The sequence below is a fragment of the Netta rufina genome, assembly GCF_964035555.1.
Source record: "Netta rufina genome assembly, chromosome: 4".
Taxonomy (NCBI): Eukaryota; Metazoa; Chordata; class Aves; order Anseriformes; family Anatidae; genus Netta; species Netta rufina.
Window position 1 is genome coordinate 17,461,201 of NC_140127.1, and position 27,518 is coordinate 17,488,718.

A 27,518-nucleotide genomic window follows, 5' to 3' on the forward strand; every position below is an offset into this window, starting at 1 on the left:
TCTTATATCTGAGTGGTGGTAACACCACTTGAATGTCATTGCTAACTTCCTTGATGATCTTACAGACTACTTAGCACGCTAGCACCTGAGCAAGAAGATGAAAACAAAACCATCCGCTTGGGGAGGATGGGTAGATTTCACACTTAATTTCACACAATGATTAGAACAACATTATTTTAATCAATTACCTGAGGAAGTGATCAGCTGTAGTTTAGCCTGATAGTAAGCTTTGGGGATGATACCAAGTCCTGGAGACTATATCCAGACAGTATTTAGTAGTAAGGTCCCTGTCATGACAGTTAACAGATGGAATTATTAAAAGGAAATAATTTGGCAGGTAAACTGAAATCAATTTTTTCCGTACCATTAATTTGGGGAGAAATGCTTTAGGGTTTGCAGAAATTTAATAAATATGCATAAGGTGATATTTTGTGTTCCACATCCTTTACATTTATACTGGCTTATTAAAGATTTAATTAAGTTTTCTAAAAAGGGAGAGGATGCAGTCTTGCAAAAAATGTAGATGACAGTGTGGGTTCACAATAATTAGGGCTTCAGGGATGAAATAAAGGGTCTCTACAGTTAATGAATATTAAAGCAATGCCTGCTCTGAAAACTTACAAAAATGACAGCATTTTACTTACCCCATCTGCCTTCTGTTTGTATTCCAGCCCTGGTCCTTCAGTATTTGTGACAAATGACATACCATTTACTTCTGCAACTATTGGTAGTAAACAAATGCTTCAGAACATATTTCATTTTACTGTTCTGTGCACAAGCAGATTTTTTTTGCCAACTTCCTAGTCTTCATTATCCTGCAGTGTCTTTGTTGTCCATCTGTTTAACTTCATAAAAAAATCCAAAACTTATTAATATCTTCCTATTGAAGCAGCATCTCAGAAAGCAATTTAAAGACTCCTGTTCTTTAAAACATTGTAAAAACTTATGTTCTTTCCCTCATAAAGATGCTTCTGCTTTTTCTGTCATATTTCTAAAACCTTAACATAGAATATTATTAGACAATAGATACGGTGAAACAACAGTAGATCACATTCACCTGTATTTTCACTGATATCCTATATCTTGTGCACAGACACGTAAACAAGCAAAGGAGATCTGTTACATCTTCCTTCTTTCATGGCTTCTACATTGTTAGGACTAAAGCTCTCTTTGTTCTATGCTCATCTGTTACCACCTTCTGCAATTATTTTCTTCTCCTTGACTAAGTTTTTAAAGAACTCTCTATTTTGTGCAAGGAATTATTATTTCAGTGTTCTTATTATTGGTGATAATCAGCATAAAATAAAAAAAAGCCTGTGCTCTGAACAACCTAAGTCTATAAAGTCTTTATCATTGCAATACTAAAAAAGAAGTGCATTGTTCTACAGTTTGAAAGGTATGTTTAGTAGTGAGTTGAATACATGGATTCAGCCATGGATTTTTGGGGAGATGTGTAAGGTCTTGAGCATAGCTTCTTGTTTCTTTAAGCTTTATAGCACAGATTTAAATATACTGTTCATCCATGTACTGTGGGCATGGCAGAAGCTCCCATCCTTTGTGCTTATAGTTTCTTGGCTGTTTTCCTGATCTGCTTCTCTTCTTCCTCCATTATCATAGATTCCATGTTATTTTCAGAATATCACCTGAAAATCTTCTGGATCTCCTCTTCCCAGAAAAATAAATCCCATGGCTTTCTGAACTCTTGACTGTTCCCTGTGCTCCATTGGCAATTCCAGTAACCAGCTCTGCTGGCAGTAAGCCGAAAGACAGTCCTTTTGTCTGTCTTCTCATTCATTTCCATGGGAGAGGGGGGATAATTTCATGTCTGCGTGTAACGGAAAAGAGAAAAAGGACCTGTTAAATCTAGTATGGACTGAGAGGTAATAACAGGTAAGTGAGCATGCTCGAAATGGTTGTTACAATTGAGCTGGGCTCTCACCAGCACAACTTTCAGCTTTTGTAAAAGCATTGGCTTGTCTCTGATACGTATATTTTGGTAGGAATGTTTTGAAAATGTATCTTTCCTGAAATCTCTCATATTGGTTGAAATTTAAAATTTTAATTGCCTAAAGGTTGCCTTATGTGCATCTTTTTCTTCCCCCTGACAGTCTGTTTAAATGCCATTTACAAGTAGCAGAAAGGTAAATTTACCACTTGTGTTATCTGTATTTTTTTTTTTTTTGCGTGGAAACGTTATGATGTACTCAAACAGGGTGTTTGTTTTTGTATACATATGAAGCTTTATTTTAGCATTACAGAGCCTGATAATTTATCCTGAAGGCAGAGCTGTGTATATGCAAAGTGACTTAGTCACACTACAGATTACTTTTTTTTAAGAGCTGGTAAAAAAAAAAAAAAAAAAGCCATATAGCCCACCTGCCCTATGTGTTGTATTTTATGGGGTATTCAAATATGTGGACTTGCTTGTTGTTTGAACCATATGTTTGCATAATTTCTGGCAAAAGTATTTTCAGAAAAATATTAAATGTCTCTTCTTACCTTGTACCACAAAATGCTACGTTACTGGATATTTGGCCAAACCCAATGGGCCAAGCTAATGGTGTCTTAGCTGAGCTGTCAGATGATTTCAGTCTAGTCAGTGTTACTTAGATTGTGTGTATAAAGAAACTCTATATTAATCATTTTTGTATAGATGACTAACACTCTACAGTTTCAGTCTGCATATTTAACTGCATATATAATGCAGCATTTTAATTTTTATATTTATTGTTTGCTACGTACATTTTATGCATTTTAAAGATGTTTTTCTTTTTGGAACTATATTGTTCTGCAGAGCAAATTCAGTTCAGCTGAACTAAATTCTTGGAGTGGGAGATAAGTATGTACCAGGATAGTAAATTGGAAAATAATGCCTCTCATGCTTATTTTTAAATGTGATTCAGACCTAAAAGTTTACAACAAATCATGTGGTATTCTTGTTAAAGGATACGGTTCTGTCAAATGGAGATAAAGTATGTTCTTAGTCTTTATGTCTATTGGGATTAGGACAGTAATTGCATCTAATTTTTTGTAATGCTTTTCTCCTCCCTGTGGTCACTGATGTATTAGTTCAGTGAAAATGTAGGAAGGAGTTGAAGTGTCTGTTGTGAATTTCTTAAGCAACAGGACTTAAATTCAGATTTGTTTCATCTCTAGGCTTGTTAGAGCAAAGCGGTCCCCCCCACCCCTAATTATTACCTTTTGTTTAAGTATAGAGTAAAAAAAAAATATATTTGTAATATATTTGTAAATTATGGTATGATTTTGCAAATTCTATTTAGGGATGTGCACACACATATTACTGTTACTCATTTTTTCATTTTCCCTCTTATACTAAAAGTGAGGAGGAAATTTTTCATAGGTCATTTCGTAGAAGAGAGATTTGTTAGCATCCAGGTCATGAAATGTGAAACCTTGATGCCCTTGAATATCATGGGATATAAATTGTGCCAGGTTAGAATTGGAAGGAGCTAGTCAGTGTTATCTTTCCTTTTTTTCTTTGACATATTTTTAATGCTATAACAAGTTTCAGCTGCTTCCAATGATGAAAATCTTCCTAACTGATTATGTTCAAAGGTATGTAACCAATGTGAAATGAATGTTCCTGACTGGCATTTTTCCTTGTATTGAGGTGATTTGGTTGATGTACTTGCATAGTCAATGAATATTCACCAATTTTTGTGCTAAACATATTGATTATCTTTGTATTTATTTCTAATCTTACCTTTGTTTTTAGGACTCTGTGATCTTCCTCTCAATAGCAATTATTGTTAATCTGTCAAAAGCTCTTAGACTCCTCCTGTTCCCTAAACTAGAGAAAGTTTTTGAATTTTTTTTTCCCCGCACTTGGTCTTTGACTAGTTACACAACTTGCCTTTTAGGTCCTCTTTGTAAAGGAGTTTGTAATTGGTAAATGAAGAGCTCAGAACTCTGCTCTCTGGTTATCAGCAGTCAGTTGCTTCCCCAGGTTTTATGGTTTATCCTTCCAATAGGAAGGTGCGAGTGTTCCTGCTTGGACCTTTGTGCTATCATAAAAATAATAGCAACATCTCTTCTGTTATAACTGTAAAGTGATGTGTTTTCACTTACTTTTTGGAGCTATTGGTGTGGCTGACTTTGCTATTTCATTATCATGGCAAATGGCATAGTGTTTGTTGGGGAAGGTGGTACAGTGCTTTTCTGTAGCATCACATGGGAGAAGTGCAGTGCTTCATGCCTGCTCAGTCATAAAGGCAAACCTTTTGCATGGAAGCTGTTTTTGCAGGTTCATAAGAATTCCATGTTTTATAAAACAAGGTTTTTGAGGTGCCTTTTTTTTTTTTTTTTTTCTACACTGATGGATGGGAATTGAAAGGCGAATGGGTGCTGGAAGGTAGAGTGGTTAACTAGTGTGTTAATACTGACCTTACAGAACGCAGATTTAAAAAGAAGAATATTTAAATCTAAGTTGAGTTAGCTGCAGTGTATCTTTTTGCTTAGCTGCTAACCAAGAAGAGGCAAGAAGCTGCATAAATTATATTTGTATATGTATAGATGCGTTCTTTGAAGATAATGCAGTCTTCGGCTTCATTAATTTTCATTGTTTATCTTTGTGGAGTTATATTAAATACAAAGATAACATTTTCTATTTCCACATGTCCCTGAGATATTGAGTATGTAGTAGGATATATAACGTGTGCTCAGTTTTTGCAGTGTTTTGTAGGTGTCTGCAGTTGGATGGGGACTAGGCTGATGTTTAGCATGGCCTGATACAACCTCTGTTATATCCTTACAGGACTTGAGAGTGGATCAGGGTGCCTGCAGATAATCAGGGGCAGAAATGGCTGTTCTACAGCTAGAAAAAAAAAAAAGTGAAAGTGCTTCACAAAATTATCCTTCTAACTGTTCTGAAGGCTAATTTCTAGGATAGGTCTGTGGCACATACAGCTTTTATAGCTATGCCTCTTCTCTACTTCTGTTTTTCCATTTTTTAATCAATGAAATCCTTAAATTCCACCACTAAAAACAAACTGCCAAATACTTTATTTCCCTTATAGTTTTCTATCATTAAACAACCCGCACTCCAGAAGCACAAGGGTTCTTGTGTTTTCCTCAAATTCAGAAGCAGAATAACCAGCAGTCTACTGAGTCAGTCTACTGGAACTGAAGCTTGGTGTTTGACTTTCTTAGGTCTTGAAATAGGAATTTTACTCTTTCACAAAAAAAGTTTCAAGTGTCTTGGTGAGCTGAGGGGGGATCAGTTATTTTTAGCCCTGATAACTCCTAGACTTAGCAGATTTAATAGCTATCATTTATTGTGCAGTGAGAGGAGGTTTGCTTGTGTAAGTATTATTTATTTCTTTCCATGGGAGCACTGGAGGTGTTTAATCCTATGGGTATGTAAGTATGGGTAAAACATGAAGATAAAGAGAACAGATAATATTAGTAAGAACTTACACATCTCTTTAAACACACATTCAAATTGGACATGCAGTCATATGTTACAAAACAAATTTTGTCCTTGATTTCAAGAACAAAACAATCTCTGCATGTCTATCTCTTCTCTTCTTAAGCCTTTATACTTGGACAATTTCAACTCCAGCATTAATAAATACCTGAGAATTCTTGAGCAAAAAGATGTTGTATTTCCATTGCAGGAAAAATCTGTGACTGATATTGGTATCTCACAAGACACCAAAATGTAAGCTCAAGGCACAAATACATAGGACTGGATTCGTTAGTTCTATTAATTTATCACAGAACTAGTAGTCTTTTGTTAAGTCTTCAAATGTTCATACAACCCAGTGTGGTAGGATGCACTTACTATTCATGTGTTGTGAAACCCTCTATACCATAAGCATCTTTTTCTCTCTGAAATTTGGAAAGCAAATGATGGTTACAGTGCATATATTAATTAGGGTACCAACATCTAATGGCTTTAAAAGTGTATATATATAAATAAAATCACAGTAGTTCACAGAAGACATTTATTTCTGCTTTTAATAACCAAAGTTCTTATTTCCAAAACAACACTGTGGGAATACTGTATTATCGGGTACTTAAGTGTATAATTTTGGAGATGGCACTGTCTAAAAATAAGTTAATTGCAAACTAACGACTTTAAGTCTATGCAGTGATTCAATTCCCAAGTGACGTGCCATCATCTTCATTAAGAAGTTTCTTCCCAGGTCATCCATGTTTAAAAGTATATTCAAAATATCTGCAGAGCAACAGGAATTACTAAACTTAGTAGATTAATAGCTTTGAAATAGAAAGTATACCCTTAAAATTTTCTGTTCAGTTACGGGCGTGTGTATGTAAATCTGTACTGCAGGTTAGCAGAAGTGGAGTCTAAACTGAAAATATCTTGTTTTGGCTTTTGAAATACCAGACAGGATAGAAATTTCCAATGCAGCAGATACTGTCCCAGGGCTTACACCAGGAGTCTGGCTAGTGTAGTATCCTACCCTAACAAGCAGCCAGTAGAAATGCTCAGAAAGAGATGGTAAGAAAAAGACATGTATAGAATGTATTTCATTAGATATAACCTCTTTCTTACAGAAGTGTGTAGCTTCTAAGTTTTCTGAGCCTGAGGTTGTGTCACATCTTTGCTTACTTATCAATAGTAGAAGAATGGAAATAAGATGGCATTCAATTTGTAATTAGACAAACTTGCTAGGAAAGCTTTAGAATCTGCCTAGAAATCAGGCTCTAAACAATATTATATTACAAATATATTCAAAGTAATTCTACTAATTTGCAGTAACTTTTGGATAATTGTGGTGCTGTAACAAAAGATATGGGCAAAGATCCAAATACATAATACTAAATTTCTTAGAGAATGAAAAAGTCACCAAAGCCAAAAATAAGCCATTTGGTCATATGCCAATGTACTGAAGCTTTTGTCAAATTGTGTTTTGGTAGACAATATTCTAATGCTTTCCCATTTTAGTGATCTCAGTACCTGACTTGGTATGCTAGCTGTGCAATTTGGACTTATATAATTTATGACACTACTCAAATTGAGAAACATTCATGTTCTTTTGATGTTTTTGGCATCTAGAATTTTAAGGAAGAAATTCAGTTTGATATCCGTGGTAGGTATTTAGAAAATGTTTCAGTGTCTTTAGTAATGATACTAATCTAAAGATTGATAACAAGGTTGATTGCAATTTTTTGATTAATAGCTTTGACACTTATGTTGTACATAGACTAGTTTTTGCATAGCTAGATATCCTACTTCATGAAGTGCCTAATGTGCTTGTCACAAGATAGAAATTGTTTATTGCTTATCACCACATCTTTGCTCTGCAATTAGTCTTTTAATTCACTTACTATTCACAGTGTGTTGTGAAGAAGCAGATGAGAGATTTAACTCTGTTGTACTTTTCCTGTGTGCTAATCAGCAAGGTAATTTTTTTATTTTTTTTTTCGGGGGAGGGAGGGGGTGGTAATTGTAAACATGCCACTAGAAAATCGGTACTTGAGACTCTTTTTGGTAAAACCAAAAAGGCAAACTTGTGACCTCTCTCTGTTCTAAGTCTGGGGAGGTGAGGTATCCAGATTGTGCTTGTACACAGGATGTTTTTCAATCAGATACTTTATGTGGCCTCTAGATCAACTTAAGTGGTCTTTCTGTGCTTGTGTGGAATAACTTCTTTGTAAGAACTCTGCTGATGTATTGATTTAGTTAAAGGTCACTTAGCCTCATCTAAATGTCTTTTATGTTCTTTAATATTCTATACCCTCATTTTAACTGTCCATTATAGAATAACAAAATAAGGTAATGTACTGTTATGCTTCTTGATGGAGCAATTTGAAAAAAATAAAATCTTACATTCATTATTCTTAAGGGGATTCTGTCAACATTATTACGGCATGTTTGATTGAGCTGTCATTGTTTTCTTGTTCAAGCAGTTATATTTCTGATTACTAAGCAGTGCTTAAGTGCTCTTACAACAATTTCATTTCTGCCCTTTCATTCCTTTTTATTCTAGTATGTTTATGCTCATTTATGAAACCAAGGCATCTTTGATTCATTTGATACATCTTTGATGTATTGTATTCACTTGGCATTTAAAATTTTAAATGATTGTTAAAGTTAAATTAATTTGCATCCTTTCTTTTAATAGGATGTGCTCCTGTCCCTTACCATTCTTCTGTTAGAATCTAGTTTGCTATAAAGTCTTAGTGCTTTTCCCATAGCTAGCTGTTTATAATAAGCTTCTTTTTAAAGTAAAACTTGTTATTGTTGCATCAGTTGTTCAAGATCATTTCTGTACATCTAATGATTGAAAATAGAACCTACAGCATCTGCATTTTAACCTGATGTTTGAAATAACTTAGAAAATTGATGAAAAACAATTTTTTAACCTTTTTAACATTTACGCGAGGTTTTATTATCTGGATTTATTACTGCGTAGCACAGTACTTCACAGATTTGAGGGGCTAGTCGCTATGTGGTGAATAGTGAAGAGAGCTCAGCTATGAATGGCTTTGTAAAATGTCTCTAGTATTCCTAAATAGAAAAGATCTGGCTGCAATTTAAGTTCTTTAATTTTTCAGAGAGAAAGTAAGTTACGCTTCATATACATGTATACTGTTCTCTAAGACTGAGTCTTAAGGCATATTCCCATATGGGCATATGTATTTTCTTTTGTCTTCACAGTGTTCTGACTGAGTTGTCCAAGCTAATTCTTTTTTGTGTGTCTTAGCATCCAGTAATACCCTGAACTCTTGTTGCTTTTTCAGTTGTTGTTTCCTTTCAAATGGTGATATACTGCAGACATTTCACCAAATGAAAAGCAACCTTAATTTTCTGAAATGGTTTACCTGTGTCTTATTGTCATTGAGGGGAAGAAAAGAGAAATGGCTTGCATCTCGTTTCTATACTATTGAGACTTTGCTTTTAGTGCACAAATGCCATTTCTTTAAATGATCTGGATAGTTTAAATAAGGTGCTCATTACAGCAAATGTTTGGAAAAAAAAAAAAGTGAAAGGAAAAGAGTGGGATCAAAAGTTTCTTTTTTTTTTAAAAAAAAAAAAGTGTTAATAGTGAGTCAGAGAAGTTGATATTTCTAGAAAGAGAGGTACACATATTATGTAACAGTTGTTGAATAGCTTCCAGTAGTTACTTCATAATTCTCTACTGTACATTCAGCCAGGCTGCTGAGTGCTATGACATAAGTATTACAGCAAACTGAACTTCATAAAAGCTCTTGGATGTGTGGAAGAATTCCTGAAACTCGGAATGGAAATACTATTAGAAACTAGTTTAAAGGGCTGTCTTAGCTAAATATACACTCTTAGCTAAAACTCAAAGTATTCAGAAATGACAGACTGAATGAGTGTATTAAATGCCACGACATACCTTGATGATCTGTAGCTGTGAGGTGTGCTCCTGGGCAAACAAAGTTTTTATTTGTGAAATAACAGCTGGGCATAGAACTGATTTAAAAGTATCTGCTTAAAAATCGTAAGTTTACCAATGAAAAGGAATGGTCATATCCAGTTATCAGAAATCTGAAGAGTCTGCGATTCTAAATACTGAAAAAAGCATAGTTATTTATAAGATGCTTAACCTACTAATTATAACTCTGCACAGATATTTCAATTTTGACCTGAGGGAATGGCATGAAGAGGTTCAGGCTGGATGTTAGAAAAACTTTCTTCACGGCAATGATGATTGAGCACTGGAACAGCCTCCCTAGGAAAGTGGTCATGGCACCGAGTCTGCTGGACTTCAAGAAGTGCTTGGACAACGCTTTCAGACACATGGTCTGATTTTTGAGTGGTCCTGTGTGGAGCCAGGAGTTGGACTCGGTGATCATTGTGGGTTCATTCCAATTTAGGATATTCTATGATTTGCTTCTTATTCAATAATGTTAGTTTTCTAACTCTTTGTATCATTTTAGTACTTTGCAAAGGCTTTTTTCCCATCTTATAAATTAAAACATTTGCAATATTTTTGCTAGGTCACCCTGAAATGTTTTCCAGTGAGAATAAATTGAACTTCTTAAGTATTCCTATATAAAGTGTAGTCTTGGAATCTTCCTGGTTGTCCTATATTAATTTTCCCAGGAGTAGTATCTTTTCAGTGTAAAGGTGACCTAAACAAAATATACTTAGAAGTTTAGCAGATTTTTTCCTTCTAGTATATTTTCTCTAATTTGTAATTCATCCTCCTTATATTTGTTGCCATAGAATCATTAAGGTTGGAAAAAACCTACAAGATGATCTGGTCCAACCATCCCGCTACCACCAATATCACCCACTAAACCATGTCCCTAAACGCCATGTCCAACCTTTCCTTAAACACCCCCAAGGGACACTGACTCCACCACTTCCCTGGGGAACCGGTTCCAATGCTTGACTGCTCTTTCTGAGAAAAAATGTCTCCTCATTTCCAACCTAAACCTCCCCTGGCACAACTTCAGGCCATTCCCTCTAGTCAATAGTTACCTGTGAGAAAAGGCCTCCCCTAGCTCCCCACAACTTCCTTTCATGTTTTTAATTACTTCTCTGATCTGTGGGGAAAAAAAAGGGGGAAAAAGTCTATTGTTAATGTTGTATAAGGCATGTTATCTAGGCCTATTTCTATAAACTCTGAGATATTAATGCAGTGTTTAACACAGTACAATAGGGATATGTGCTTGTTTTCAGCACTAGAGTCCTACTCTGTAATTAATACTGTTGACTATACAGACTTAGTTTTATACTAGGTGAACTTTATAAATAGTTATATTAAAAATTGTGACGTTACGAATGTGCTGAAAAATATTTATTAAAAATTTAATTTCTTACAATTTGAAAGCAATAATCAATTATGGATCCATGGAAATTAAGGATCACTTTGAAATCCTCTGGATCAAATAGATCCATGTAAACCATTATGTAGGTTAATTTATAACCTGCTTTTTCTACTGTGAAAAATATGTATTGATGTAATTTTATTTTTGTATAGTGATCAGAAATTGACAACTGTGTAATAAGAAATCAACAAAAATTTTCTTTAATTGTTAATAGTGCATCTTGTGGGCTAAAATAATATTAATAAAAAATAAAACTTTGTACTTTTAGTTCTGTTGACTTATTTATCTGGACCTTAAAAGGACAGTTTACTTCTCCATCTTTTGTGAAATAAGAATTGGGTATAGAACTAACTTAAAGCATCTGTTTAAAAATCATGATGAAAAGATGAAACTCCAAGAAGCAAATCGTGTTTAAACTGTCACAGCTATATCAACTTCAAGTCAGTGGAGCATAATATTGAGTCAGTGATACTGTGCCAGTTTACATGGCTTCTCAATTATTTTTAGACAATGTCTTTTTGTAAATAAAATTTTCCCTTTCAGAGAAAGTACTGTCTTTTAAAAATTTATTTGTACATTACTAGTTAGTAATCTTTCTATTAACACCATTTATTTTTAAAAGGCACAAAAATAAAATTAGATTTGAAAGATCTAGGAAAGCTGTAGAGGATAGAGGGGGACAAGAGAAGAAAACATTTCAGTACAGATAAAAACATTCTCAACAAAGGAATTAGTTTATGACCTATAGAAGATTGAAGGCATCAGAAGCATTGTATAGAATTTGATGTAAACGTTACTAATTTCTGTTGAAGAGAAGCATTTTCCGTCATGGAAGATCAAGTACCTTTAATCCAAAAGGTCTCTGTTAGAGCTATTTTCTTGTGTTGTTTATGAAGAAATTGCATTTAATGAAGTGTAAATTTGACATGACCCACAATATCTACCCCTGTTTATAGACAAGTTCAAAACAATAAATAATATTTTATGTAAAACTATTCATGCTGCAATTTTTTTTTTTTTTCCCAAGAGGAATTAACTTTTTGCAAAAATTGAAATATGCTTTAATAGTTTTCCGGGATCATGGAAGTGCTAGAGGAGAGTGAAGATACAATCAGGTCAAAGATTTTTTTTTAAAGTAACTTCAAGTCCATAAGCCATATAAGCTCACATTTAGACTTGTCTCTTACAGAAAAGAAAGAAATCATAACAAATGTTTAGAGAAACTCATGCTTCAAGCAGTCTTTCAGTCTACATAAGCTCTTTTTGCTAAGGTATACATTTAAGAAACATGACAGTCAAGCTACCTCAATTTTTTGATTGGCAAAGTTGTAATTTAAGAAATCCTTTAAAAACATAGTTAATCTCCTGTAGCAATGTTAGTCTAACACCATTAATTTGGAAGATGCACTACTGAAACTGTGAGATTTGAGCTACTAGGCTGAATTTGAATTTTTCATCAGGAAATGGGGCATGGCTTGCTAATAAGTGTTTCCTCAGTCTTACTAGTAGAGTCTTCATCTAATTCTTAGTAACTATTTTGAGAACTTTTTCTTATTATGGGAATCTCCTCTTACAGACCTTGGCCCTACTTTTCCAGAGTTAAGGTTTTCTGTGTTCACAAGTCTAGTTGTATTCAAGGGGCATCCTCTTTTCTCATACCTAAACCCTCTTTGGAAACCTGAAGGAGGCTGGTTGGTAGACCCAGTAAGTTTCAAATGAATGGAAGCTAATTTGGAAACTTAAGCATTTAGTAGGATCTTTGGGACTTCGCTTTTTTAAATGTCTGTTTGTTTTAAGTTACCTGTGTGGTCATGTTCTAACTGAAAGCAAGGTAAATCAAAAGTTGTTTAAAGTAGAAACTCAACTCCAAATACATTTCCTGTAATGTAAAGTCAAACAAAATTTTAATGACAAAGACACTGACGGAACTCTTATGAGAATCAGGGAGAAACTACCCTTTGCCATACTCCTGCCATATTACTGTGATACATATTTCCCAAATCAGCTATTGCCAAGATAAACAGATCTGAATTAAAAGATTTAAGACTGTATATTATTTTGTCTTAAAAATAAAAGGTTTGTCTTGAGAATGTATCACATCCATTGGGCAGCCAGGGCAAGCTGCAATTGGGAAAATCTGTTGTGTGTTGTGGTTTTATATATATGTGTGTGTGTGTGTGTAACTTTTGTTTTTCTTCCCCAGCCATGCATGGTTTTATTTGGCCAAGAGAAATTTACAAAATCTGGTCAAGGAAGATTAGCAGTCAAGTGACGGGAAACATGTATACAGGGTGGTGGTGATTGTTTATCCTTTGTCTTGTAGGCATTGTGTTTTTGGAGAATGGTTAAATAAAGCTGTGTTTTGAGTTGTTAGTGGCAGAGTACAAAAAGGAAGTCTTGTAAATGCCAAGCTCTACTGGGTTAAGAAACAAGGAGGAGATAAGGGGGATCACTGGGAAGCAATTCCTAACTGGGAATTGCTTTGTGGAAGGCTTCTAACCAGGTGCAGACGCCAGAAGCCAGGCCTGCCAGCATCATCTTTTTCGTAGCTTGTCACAGTTTGCCTACAGTTCTGACAGGTGGCATAGTTGTTTCATCACATCACTGAAAACCGAGATCTATAATAGATGAACTTTAACTTTATTCTTTTGCTTTGTTCTTGATTCAGTGATGTAACTTCACATGGAAAAATCCTTTGCTAGCCATAGTAACAAAAGCAGAATTATTTAGAATTGCTCTCCTGAGCACCTGACTTCAGTAGGGACTGCTCATCTGCTTAACGGGATTGAGGCCAAAACATTAATTGCTCTGCTCCTACTCCAGCAACAAAAATGATTTTCATAGGTCATCTCTTCATGGAGCAATCCCTGAACTGCTTTCTTTATTGCATCAGAAAATTCCTGGATTCTGATTTTCTCAGTTATGTTTTTATGGTTTATTTAGTTTTGAAAAAAATTGTGCTGTATATTTGCATTTGTTACAAAACACTGTAGGAACAGTAAGCAGTGTTACTGTTGTGTTTTACAATTCTTAATGTTCATGTTGTTTACACACACATCTTGCATTTTCCTTTATTCTAACTGGAGCATTAGCTAATGAAAATAAATGATACATGGCTGCCTTTTCACCAATTTATTTAAATGTTTTACATAGCTGTTTGCATCAACAACATTCCAAGTTTTTTCTTAAAAGAGGAGTTTCGCTTCCTGAGATTTATGCTGGTATTTCAACAACAATAAAAACCCCTTTGAGTTATCAGCAGAAAGCTGGTAAATTAACTAGTGAATGTTCAGAGGATCTCTTTAAATAAATGTTTAAATAAATGCAGGGTCTTCTATGAACTGGAAAGGAGCAGAAAACTAGCAGCATAGAGCAAAATGAGATGGTGTTTGTGATTTTCTGGACATAAGCAACAATCGTTCGTGTGTCTCAGTCATTGCAAGCAGTGTTTTGCCTAGCGTATCAGATTTAGCCACTTTCTCTTATTTGGAGATATAGAGGATTTGGAGAGATGGAGGATTCTGGCAAACAGACAGGTCTGACAAGTGGAAAGAGGTGGGTCAGTAACACTTTAGCAAAAATCTGGCATCCTAAAGGTGATTCGCTTTGGTGATAGTTTCTTTATAGCTCGTATAGCTGGATGATAATCAGTGAAAGAAAAATGCTGAAGGATTTCTTTAGTTTCAGTAATGTATGTTGCAAGAATAATTTAGGGTTATGTTAATTTTCATGTTAATTTTTTTAACAATGCTTTCCTGGGTATTAACTGACAAACTTTTTTTCCCTTAGTTTTTCAACACTGTTCTTTTATGCAGGAGAAAAAATTTTACTGGAGGTACAGCTTATAGTCATACTTGTAGTCAACAATCTTTTTTTTTTTTTTTCTCCTCTTTGTTTTTATGCAGTCTTATTTTAAGAACTGTTAATTTTCTTATAAAAAATATCTAATATACATTCTGGGTTATTAAATCTCAAAGTCCAGTCTGCTAGCTTCAGCATTTAAAATATACATTTTTTCTCTTTTAATAGACTGCTCAATTTCTAACAGTATTGACAGTCGGTGCCTTTTTTGATTCAAAGTCGAAAACAGTTGTAATGTTGAAATCTGCCATCTTTCCTGAACGCTGGTGCTCGACTTCAAAGTAAAATGCACAGCTACAGTGGAAACTCATTTAACACTAGGTTTATTTCTTTCCTTCTTAAAAGAAATGAGCAGTATTCATTGTGTAAAGGATAGAAAAGACAGACCAGTATCAGACCTCATCTATCTGTGAAGTGTTATAAACCAGAAAGACTTAAAATATAGGACATGGCACAGACGTTACAGTGAAGCTACCTAACTCCAGAAGATGCGATCTATTCATTATTCTGCAAAAGCAGACTTTCTGGAATAGAAGTGATTTTTTTTTTTTTTTTTAAATGGTTGAATAATTAAGTGCAGTCAGTTATCTAAGATTAAGTAATCTGGCCTATAGAAGAATTTCTGTAATGTATGTGATTATCTACTGTTTATTCAATGGTATTTTTATATTCAAAAAAATTTTCCAGAATCCAGGGAAGCAAGTGATAAATTTGTACCTGCCAAGCTAGTATTTCAAGAATATGAAGTTGGTTACTTAGTACCATAAACTTACTTGGTTAACTTGGTTGCTGACTTTCTACCTGCCATTTAGAAAAAGCAGAACAGAAGACATAAGTGGTTGAGAACATTGTGGTGAACTTTGTGGTGCTCTACAAGAGCCTTCATGGTTACATGTAGGTGACCATATACATGGCTGAATCTGGAGGGGGAAAAAAAAAAACACACTACCACAGCACGAGGCAATTGCTTATTGGTAACACAGGTTTCCAAATTCAACTTTTTATGGAGCTTCTCTTGGGAGTTCTCTTTTGATATAATTGATAATTTTGTAGAAAAAAATATGATATAGCAGTAATAAACAACGGTCTTTTTCTCTCTCCCCCCCCCCTTTTTTTTTTTTTTGTTAAGATCGTGCTTTTACCATAGTACCCTTAATGCTACTTCATGGGTTTGTATTTCTTTTCTCTGAATAAGACCTATTCTGTAAAGTGTGTGGTTTTCTCTACCAAGAAACACATTATATGTTCTTCTGTGCTAATTTAAAAGTTATCTTAGTTCTCCTTGGTTTATCCTTTACTTCAGTTATTACAACTTTTGGAAATATTTTCCATATCCTTTTTGTTCCTGCTTTACTGCACATTGTGCACTAGTGTACCTAATACAAAACCAGTGTGTCTTTTGAAATTAATATGTTTAATCCAGATACGGCTAACTGAGGATACAAATGAGTAGGCTGTATTTTTTTTTATGTGTTTTGCTTTCTGTTTTTGTAATACCTTACTGAAGCAAAACTACCAAAAATGAGTAAGTCTATTAGCAGAAGAAAACTTCTAGTATTAACTGATTCATTGGTGTTTTCATGATAAACAGAGTTGCAATTTCTCCTTTGGATTTGTGATTATAGAACTCAGCCAAAATATAGTAATGGCAATGAAAATTTAAAAGATTTTTTTTTCTTTAAATCTTTATCAGGACAAATAAATGTAGCTGTCTCAAAACTGTTCAAGATTTATGCTGATCAAAGCTTCTTTTAGACTTAAAACTTCTGATTACTGTTTGTGTCTTAGGAGTTACAAGGGTCATCTTTAGGATGGAAGATCTGAGAGTAATTTTGCTTTATTGTTGTAGTTAGTCCTTCCCTCCTTCATATATGTATCTTGACTCTTAATTATGGCCATACTGATTTGTCGGAATATTACTAGATTAAGTTATTCTTCTATTTATTTTATTTTTATTTATTTATTTTTTCAATCCTAGAGAAGCCATCTTTTCTCCCTGGACAGTTGTTCTTGCACAGTATTTGTGTTTGTTGTCTCGCCTGTTACCATGTTCTCTTTTCCCAGATCCTCATTGGTTTTCTCTTTCACCAACTCATCCTTGTCTTATCACAGGTCTCACACATTCCAGTCTTCTGACCTTAGTTTCTCTCTTGGTTGGTACCGCCTTCACTTTATTTCTGTCTGTCTCTTTTTTCTGTCCTACCCATCCTCCCTCAGTACTCAGCTTCTGTGTGTATCATTCCAGTTTTCTCTGCTGTTTTTTTTCCCTTTGCTATTACTCAATATAGGCAGCTTCCACGGTGTCCTTGGGTGAGGAACTTAAAACAAGATGGATTGTTGCATTGGTCCTGGTATGTTGTAGGTGTAGCAATCCACCTACAGCATTGTCAGTGCAGCCTCACTCAAAGTAGGTGATTTTGAGAAACTAACAATTCTCTACAGAGCGTGTATGACATCAGTCTCACTTAGAAAAAAAAAGTATAAATAGATTTTCACAGGAATAGTTAGATGAGTGTATTTGATGTAAGGGCCATCTGCTAGTGTGTCATAGTCTGCTTTTAGATCATTCATATAATTTAATACTTTCATGGAAAAGAAAAAAGCATGCAAGCAAAATGTGTGCTTCTTTTTTTTTTCTTATACACTCATAGTTCAGCCCAAATAGTATCGTGATCCCAGTCTTAAAAGAAACTAAAACCATGATGTTAGAATGGAACGTGGCTAGGTTTTACAAAACAGAGCAATCTGTATCAAAATACAAAATATTAATGTATAAATTCAGCATAAATATGCATGTGTGTAAAGAAATGTTATTTCTATTTCTTTGTAACAGATTTTTCTTTCATCTTAATGTTTGACAATATGTTTTTACTAAATATTTTACTAACGTTTTTACAAAACAGAATGTGTAGCATAATGTTGCATCATCTAAAGCTTCCAATTTTCAATGGAAGTTAAATTATTGCCATACTGATATCTCTTATTTAGTCAGCCTTACTCTACGCCTTTGCTGTAGGTAGGAAGCTATCTGATTTCATTTTGTGCATCCTTTCTCTTTAAGACCGGATTGAGTTATTTTAAGATACTTACAATCTACTTGTCTACATACAAGACTAAACTGTGCTATACAGTTGTCCCCTCTGGGCATGCAAAGGCAGAATATAGCTACAAAGTGCTTGAAATTTAAGCTTAAATGTTCCTCATCTTTGTCCTCAATTACAGAATCTTCTGGCTGAAAAGGTAGAACAGCTGATGGAGTGGAGCTCAAGGCGCTCGGTCATCCGCATGAATGGAGACAAATTCCGAAGATTTGTGAAGGCTCCACCTCGTAACTACTCTGTGATAGTGATGTTCACTGCTCTACAGCCACAGCGGCAATGCTCTGTTTGCAGGTAATTCATTTTTTTTTTTCTGTCTTTCTCACCACAATTTTCAGGTGAACATTTTAATCAATGTGAAATACAGGTAGGACTGTTCTTTGCTTGGGGCAGATATTTACTATTTAACAGCCTCATGTGTTTGTTAAAGCATCATTTCAACTTCTTTTTAATATATATGATAAATTTTAGAAGTTTTCTTAGTTTCAGCATTTTTTTATTGCAGTTGAACAAAATATATGCCACCTAGGACTAAAACTTTTTAAGAAATCTGGTTTATACTATTATCAGTCAGCTGCAATCTCTCCAAAGATGTTTTGTGATAAAGTAAATAATTACCTTTCAATAATATGACATTTCACTAATTTCTCCCATTAAGTGATATCTAAAGCTCTGATACAGATGTGAGTTATGCTGTGATTTCACCGATTTGGATGGTTCTTACATGCAAGTGCATTTTTCCACAAGGAAAAATATTGTGGAATACTGTCTGGCACTGCACTTTGAAATGTGCTGTTAGCTCCTTTTAGAATACATATTGGAGTGGTAATGGTATTCTTCTAAGTCCAAGGTCTTTCTCTGCAAGTTTCTAGTTCAATGCAGTTAATCAAAAAATGACAAATGATAGACATGGGAATGGGGCCAAGGGACTGAGAGCTAGTCATGTACTTAATTACATTACTAAATCAGAAATTGAGCTAATAAAACCTTCTTCAGCCAAAACATGCATTAGAAATTACTGTGTTTAGGCTTATTATTCAGGGTGTTCAAAACTTATCTAAATAGGCACCGGAATGCTGCATAGAACTACAAAATAGGTAACATTTATATGAAGAATATTTCTTTGTTTTAAATAGGTGTAATGTAAGCAATATTTAAAGTTGATAATTGTTAGTAACTTGTTGGATTTCTTAGGCAATAGAATGCAACATATACAACACAAAATTCAACTGGCTTGCAATCATAAGATGTAAACCTGTAGTTATATATGTTTTTTCTTAGATGTTTTAATAGGTTAATTTTTTGCTATTGGTTTCAGTTTGTCAGTTTTGAAGAAGAGTGTGTAATTTGCATTCCCATGAGTTCACCCTCCACATCTGAACTGCGAAGGGGAGGAAGTTAGGTACAGAAGCTGTCTAACATTGCTAAGTCAAAGTTATACTGCTTTACCACTTCCTGCACTTGGTTGTTACTATTTCTTTGCATTGCCAGAGTTTAACTTTAGGAAATGAAACAAGAGTTGGAAGTTTACCATATTGTTTAAAATCACTTCTTATTTTCCTTCCAAGTGGATAAGTTAACCTTATAAGCTTCATTCTGTAATATGCTAGGCTAGGTATTTATGTATAGAAGCAACTAAAAATCTTTAAGCGTAACAGGAAGAAAAAAATCAACATACTGCTTTCAGTCGGGATTATTTAAATGAATGTGAAGTTGAGATCCTCTCTTTCATGTGAAATAAAAGAAATTTAATGAGGTTGATCGTACTGCACATAAAACCATTATTAGGAAAATCGACATTTTCAAATCAATGGTTAATTAATGGATGGGAGCACTGAAAAGATATACAGAACTGAAATGCATGCATTACTTTATTGTTAGCTATTCACTAGCCAGTTTGCCTAAAGGAAAAATAGATTTTTAACTAAATCTGTAATGTTCTGTGAGGATGCTTCTATCCATGGTTTAAGTTAGCTGTTACTAATCAAAATATTTTTGAAACAGTTGTATATAAAAATCAATGTTATATTTAAAATAAGAAGTAGTATTTAGACTGAAATATTTGTCTTTGAAAAACTGTCTCGAGAATTAGTATGCTCACCCTCCTCCCGCACAAAAAAAAAAAAAAAAGTCTAAAGGTCTTCTCTCTTTGGTGGATAGATTTGACAATTTGACATTTTGGAGTTTTATCTCAGTGTCCAGTTTGTATAAGAATAGGGGAGCAGTATTTTTAAAAGAGAAATGTAGTGTGCTGCTGTTGCATAGAGCTACCTCAAATGCTAAGCATGAATAACAAAGTATTATATGGGGGGGGGGGGGGGGGGGGAAAGAGAGAGAGAGAGAAATAACAGGTTGGAGAGCAATGGTGGGAGATGTGCTTCTCTTCTGCAGAAGAGCAATGGAAGCTGATTGTCATTGGAGCAGGCCATTGGAGACTTGCTCATCTGAGGCCACAAGGGTTAATGTGTCCTATTGTGTTAAAATAAACTGTATCTTTTTGTGTATCTGATTTTGCATTTGTCTAAATTTAGAATGCTTGATGTCAGGTTGATCCCCTACTTACAATGTTGTACATTCTTGCAAGTATACTTGCAGGAATGATTTTACTACCAACAATGGAGATGTAGTTTCTTCCATCTAGGAAGTTAGCATCACCTTTGGTACCCTTTCAGAGTGAACATAAAATCAGTTTAGTGATCAAGTTTTGTACCAGACTAAGGAATACAGTGTTTGTCCATTGCTGAAGAGTGTTGTTGTTGGACATTGTCTAGAAGGTGTGAAGATCTTTTTCCCAATCTTTTCAACACCAGAAAAGTTCCATATTTTGGTTAAAACTTGGTTGAGTGATTGTAGCCAAATCTTAAAACTTTTGGGATTATGCTATGTAATAACTTGTGAAAAAGTATACCCTTACATATAGTAAGAACCCATACGTGGAGAAATGACCCCATTTGTCTCAGAAAATCCAAGTTTTTTCTGTGTGCAGCAAGGACAACATTGTCACATCAGTCACATAAATCATGTAGAAGTTACAGGTTTGTGAAAGCATGTGGAAATAATATGAATTTACTCTTAAAATGCTGCGTGCCAAGAAATCCTTGTGACTTCAGAAGTTTGGATGAAACTATGTAAAATTAACCTTTCAATTACTAGTTGATCTTTTTGATTAAAATCAAAGAATATTGCATATTTTGTATATGTTCTCAAGCAAAAATTACTGAAGATTTTTTTTTCAATGGAATGAGAAGCATTTTTTATCACTGCAGGAAATAAATAGATAATGTTACACATCAGCTTGAGAAGGGTTAACTGAAAAAAAAAATCAGTGATTCTCATTTAATTTGTCATTTTTTATGTAATTTATCTATTCATCCAGTGCTTTATCCAGGCCCAGTCAGCATGGCTTTATGAAAGGCAGGTCATGCCTGACGAACCTGATCTTCTATGACAGAGTGACGCGCTGGGTGGATGAGGGAAAGGCTGTGGATGTGGTCTACCTTGACTTCAGCAAGGCTTTTGACACCGTCTCCCACAGCATTCTCCTCAAGAAACTGGCTGCTCTTGGCTTGGACTGGCGCACGCTTCGTTGGGTTAGAAACTGGCTGGATAGCCGGGCCCAAAGAGTCGTGGTGAATGGAGCCAAGTCCAGTTGGAGGCCAGTCACTAGTGGCGTCCCCCAGGGCTCGGTGCTGGGGCCGGTCCTCTTTAATATCTTCATCGATGATCTGGACGAGGGCATCGAGTGCACCCTCAGTAAGGTCGCAGATGACACCAAGTTAGGTGCGTGTGTCGATCTGCTTGAGGGTAGGAAAGCTCTGCAGGAGGATCTGGATAGGCTGCACCGATGGGCTGAGGTCAACTGCATGAAGTTCAACAAGGCCAAGTGCCGGGTCCTGCACCTGGGGCGCAATAACCCCAAGCAGAGCTACAGACTGGGAGAGGAATGGTTGGAGAGCTGCCAGGCAGAGAAGGACCTGGGAGTGATGGTGGATAGTCAGCTGAATATGAGCCAGCAGTGTGCTCAGGTGGCCAAGAAGGCCAACGGCATCCTGGCTTGTATCAGGAACAGCGTGACCAGCAGGGCTAGGGAAGTGATCGTCCCCCTGTACTCAGCTCTGGTGAGGCCGCACCTCGAGTACTGTGTTCAGTTTTGGGCCCCTCGCTACAAGAAGGACATGGAGGTGCTTGAGCGGGTGCAGAGAAGGGCGACGAAGCTGGTGAGGGGCCTGGAGAACAAGTCCTACGAGGAGCGGCTGAGGGAGCTGGGCTTGTTCAGCCTGGAGAAGAGGAGGCTCAGGGGCGACCATATCGCTCTCTATAGGTACCTCAAGGGACCTATAAGGGCTGTAGCGAGGTGGGGGTTGGCCTGTTCTCCCATGTGCCTGGTGACAGGACGAGGGGGAATGGGCTTAAGTTGAGCCAGGGGAGTTTTAGGTTAGATGTTAGGAAGAACTTCTTCACTGAAAGGGTTGTGAGGCACTGGAACAGGCTGCCCAGGGAAGTGGTAGAGTCACCATCCCTGGAAGTCTTCAAAAGACGTTTAGATGTAGAGCTTAGGGAAATGGTTTAGTGGGGACTGTTAGCGTTAGGTCAGAGGTTGGACTCGATGACCTTGAGGTCTCTTCCAACCTAGAAAATTCTGTGATTCTGTGATTTATGTCTTTGTTCCTAATACATGTCATACTGTTGTATTTAATGCTTTGTTTACATAATTTTGCTTGATTTGCTTCAAATTCTTTTACATAATCTCTTTTCAATATTTTAAATACATACTTTTAAAAGTTAAAAATTATATATATAAATTCTGATTTATTCTTTGTCCATAACGAATCAGATTGATTTACAGGTGATTCTGAAAAGGCAACAACAAATTTCTCAACTCTGAGACACGGATTGGTTTGGTATTCATCTTAATGAAATATTTTCACTAACAGTTTTCCAAAGGCTGTGTTTATGAAGAAGCAGCCAAAAAAGGCTAGGAATGGAGAGAAGCTTGTGTAGCCAGTATTTTTTTCACCCCGTGTTGACTAGACTGTTGTATATGTAAAAGCTTGTATTGAAAGGAGCACTCCCATTAGATGAAGTTGTGTATGCATCTGTAAATATGTGTGTGTAAAGAGTATAATAAGTATATTAATGTATATATATATATAAGTATATATACATGTGTATATATATTATATATATACTTGTAGTATAGTATATATAATACACTATAATATATACAGTATATATATAGTATATATAAATATATACTATATATACTTATATATATATATATAAAAGTATATATGTAAGTATAATAAGTATATAAAATTATCTAAATAATAATTTTGTATAAATACAAATAAGTGTATACTGTATATGTGTTGGTCATGAGGGAGGCAGCTGAATTTTGCAGGTGGCATATGTTTTCTAAAGACTTCTTTTGGTGCGTTTTGAGTGACGAGGCTGAATTCTGTCAGAAAGGATTAACGGTGTCTTTTGGACTAAGATGTGGCTACTGCAGATATCATGCTGTAGCATGAGCTCCAAGTCAATTAGTTATTAACTATTTCTTTTGTATTTGCTTTAGGATTATAAAAAGGTATATTATAATTCAACATACAGCTTGTGCATTTTTAAGTTCTGAGCTTAATGTCATGTGCCTTTCATAAAAGGCCCTTAAGTATAGCTGCCTTCTGCTGTTGACTCACAACGTGCAGAAAGGAATGACAAAATACACAAAATAATAAGTTCCACATATTTTTATTACCATCTACCCCATCAGTAAGATATATCTAGGAGGAGGTTTTTTATCTAGAAAAGAAATGAAATCTATTGGTTTCCCTGTTCAAGAGGATATCTGTGAAAACTGTTTTCAAGTAGTTGATCAAAGACTAGGTCAAAAGCAAAAAATAAAATTCTGACAGTCAAGGAGTTGTCATGAGAAATGAGAAGACAGGATCCTCCCTCTACCTTTCAGCTTTTTGCTGGTTGATCATGAGCGGGTAGTGAAAAAACATTGCTATGTCTCTTCGCTGTACTGAGAGGGAATTATCTTTTGAACTTTTGTTCAAAAAAGTTCAAAAGGAGGTGTGGAGCGAGCCAGTGAAAGTTCTGCATTTGTTTTTTTCCAGTGCATTTTAGTATTATGATAGAAGTATGGATGAGTCTTGTTTTCCAGAATAGTAGTTATTTGTGTGGACCATGAGAGGCTCCTTATTCTCTTTCTACAAAATATGATGAAGTGTCCTTTCATCTCCAGAATAAATTGGAATTGGAGCTATTGGGATGCTATAAATAGAATAGCATGGTTTTTAGCTTGTTTTCTGTTACTATCAATATTTAGATTGCATAAATAGTGTAGTATTCAACTACTGTCCGTTCTGTCTTATTTTGTAGTGTTTGGAGTATATTTTGGATGAATTTGTTAGGTTCTTTCATGCTTTTTACCATGACATTGAGTCATGCTAAAAACAAAAGCAAATAAGCAGTTTGAATTTATTATCTTGATACTGAGCAGTAGTTAAAATATGCATGTAGCCTCTTTGTCTCATCTTTTAGGGAAAACCATTTCAAATCAAAAACAAAAGTTGTTCTGGATGTAAATTGCAGCATTGATCACATTTCTACTTAAGCAGATGGGTTAAGAACTGGTAGGTCACCTGGTAATGCATTCTTTGCCAATTGTACATTTGTAAATGTTTTTTTGCATTCCATAGCATGCCAAAAATTGATGTTTTACTGCTTTCTTTGACAAATAATTCTACAGTCTATTTTATTCCTTTTACAATATTCAGTTTGCATTTGCCCTAATATAATGTCAGACTAATAGAACAAAATTAATCAAATTTAATATAGCTCAAGCTATACAAATGTGATTATCTGCCATAGCCACCAATGTAATTAATCGTTTTAAATAAAACTTTTAATATTTAATGAGTGCTCTTGTGTAATGTGTGACATTTTATAGACCATTTGTCTAGCAGCTTACTTTTCAGTGGGTTCTAGGAAACTCTAGTAGTAGCATTTTATTTTGATCTGGTCATTATTTTCTAGAAGTTGGTTATTATTACTGTTGGTGTTGCTAGTTCCTATGTTGCTACATGTTATGACAAGATTAAGAGGTGACTGTAGCAGCAATATCATTTAAATCTTTTCTATCAAGAAATTGTGTCGAACTAACAAGAAGAGTGCTAATGTTAATCTGATGAGTTCATACCAAGTGTGGTTCTGCCCTATGTCTTTATAGTATTTTATATAATTTTATAATGAATTATATAATTAACATTACTTCATGTAAACGAACTGTGATAGAGTTGATGTTAACTAGTGGTAGGGATAGACAAGTAGATAACTAGTGATGGAATTGATATAACTGATGTTAATTGGAGGTTGATTTTTTTTTTCCAGCTGTTTATTATTATTATATTTAAGAACGAGTAAGCAACACATCAAAAAAAAAAAAAAAAAAGCAATTTTTTTGGCTTCATCAGGATATCCATTGGAACTTATTTAGTGGATGTAGAATATCTTTTTTTTTTTTTTAATTACTTAACACAATAATTGTAGGTTGTTCTTCAGTAGCAATCCTGTAACTTTGCATTCCTGCCCCTCCTTGTTGCAGTCTCCTTCCTCCACACCCTCCAAGAGCTGCTATAAGGGTGAACTGCAGAATGCTTTGGAACGTTCAGTGAGAAGATAAAATTGTACTGTTACAGAAAATTCAAGAGGACGTTTGGAAAAATGTTACTTTCTGAAACCTGTGTTCTACCAGTTACATTAAATCAAAATAGCATAATTTAAACATGAAGAAATGCATGGAGATCGAAGGGAACAAGAGGGTTTTGTCAAATAGTGGGGGCATAACTGGAGTATCAGAACTTCCAGAAATATTGTTACATCACAAGTGAAGGGTAGACTAAGAAGAATGCTAGCATCAAGATGAAGTGATTTTATCTTGTTTTTATAATGAAAATAGTGAAACTTTAATATAGCAGGTTTAACAGAAGAGTGAAGAGTGTCCCACAGATATTTCTTGAGGTTTTATAGCATTCCTTTGATGTTGTCTGACTGCCCTCTTCAGGATGACAGTGAATATGTTAGTCTGCTTAATGATAATATTTGATTGTAGAAAAAAAAAAAAAGGCAAAAAAAAAAGCATAATCCATTTTTTATAATTCCAAATTTTGTCTGTTGAATAAATGTTTTAAGGAGCAAGTCTTAATCAAGTAATGAGTGAAAGTTGAGTTTTGTTGCGCTTCATGAAATTTCTTTTTCAGGGAGAAGAGATGATCAAATTTTATTTTAACTTTTTTTTTCACGATAGATTTTTCTTGTATACAATATATTCCTAGATACAACACAACTCTGCTGGAGTTGTATGTAATATATCTCATGCCTAAGGCTGATCACAGTTATAAGGAAATAGGGTATTGTCTTACCATGCCTGTAATTCTGTCTTCCTCCTCTTTGCTCTTAAAATATGATGTTTTTGTATGTGTTTAGTGCAGAGTTTCTCTCTTGCAGTCCCAGCTTTTAAATAAATAGTAGTCTGCACCATCATATGCATGGAAATGGTTCTGTGCTTGTGTATTTGGGGCAATTCTCTCCTGGTAAGGATCAGTGTACCCCCCCTTTTTTTTTTTTTTCCTCCTCTCAGGGCAGACATGGAAAGGTTTAAAATAAACTAAGCAACCAAAGCAAACCCAAAACAACCCTGAATGTACAGCCGCAAGGAAAGCAAATAAGAGGCTTTCTTGCAAATCACAAGTAGTAGCAATATGGCTTTCTAATGATGATAAAAAAGATTATATAACCCTATATGTTATGGAAAATTATTCTGTATTGCTTTTAAACCTTGTTTTATAGAAATAATCATGAGCATTTTTATGCTACTTACGAACCTCCTGTTAGCTTGCTGTCACATCCCCAGTGTTTAGCAGTTCTTGGCATAGTGTGGACAGACTTTTTCTTTGGCTCTATTTTTTTTTGTACAGAATACTACAGTCACGTTTCTTTGTGATTTTTCCACTACTTTCAGATTTCTCTATGTGCATTTGTCTTTGGCAAGTAAATCCTGTTACTATACTTGAAGGCCATGTAAGCATCTCCATACAGAGATCTGTTTGCAGATTTTGGTGATCCTCAGGAGGCCGCTCCTGAGGGTTTTAATTGTGTTTTCTGAAGCTTTTGATTATGAAGGAGATTACTCTTGTTAACATCTTCTGGGATCTCTCTGCTTTTAGTTTGACTTAACACATTTGTAATTTTGGAGAATGCAAGTGTGAAGCAGAGAGTTGTATAATGAGCTGAAACTTTGTTTATTAATTGATAATATGGGTGTTGAGAATGAAATTTTAAGTGTAAATCACCTAACCACTGCAGTTGGCTAGGTCATCTTTGTTGCCAGTGGATGCCACACGGATATATGTTTGTTTCTTTTAGGCAAGCTAACGAAGAATATCAAGTGCTGGCTAATTCATGGCGCTATTCATCTGCTTTTTCAAACAAGCTGTTCTTCACAATAGTGGATTATGATGAAGGGGCAGATGTCTTTCAACAGGTAAATGTTGGATATTATAAAACATTCTTAATTTTTTATAATACATATTTATTTGATAAATGACAGCAGAAAAGTGTTTTCTCTGTAGATACATATGCATTTCATATATAAATTTTCTGGTAAAAATATCAGATGCTGGAATTTTTATAACATTAACAAGGAAGAATAGTACAAGTAGCCACTTTCAGCATTTCCTAAATGTAGTTCATGGTATTTCTTTA

The 27,518-nt window shown here is 35.0% G+C and overlaps 1 protein-coding gene across 2 annotated transcripts in view; it reads left to right on the forward strand.

Annotated features, from left to right (window-relative positions):
- The window catches only part of TUSC3 (tumor suppressor candidate 3), a 120,666-nt gene that overhangs the window by 25,772 nt on the left and 67,376 nt on the right, over positions 1–27,518 (forward strand). For both annotated transcript variants that reach the window (XM_084285828.1, XM_084285829.1), the window contains exons 2-3: positions 17,875–18,044; positions 27,180–27,297. In XM_084285828.1, coding sequence (XP_084141954.1) covers positions 17,875–18,044; positions 27,180–27,297 — 288 coding nt within the window. The remainder of the gene's footprint in view (positions 1–17,874; positions 18,045–27,179; positions 27,298–27,518) is intronic.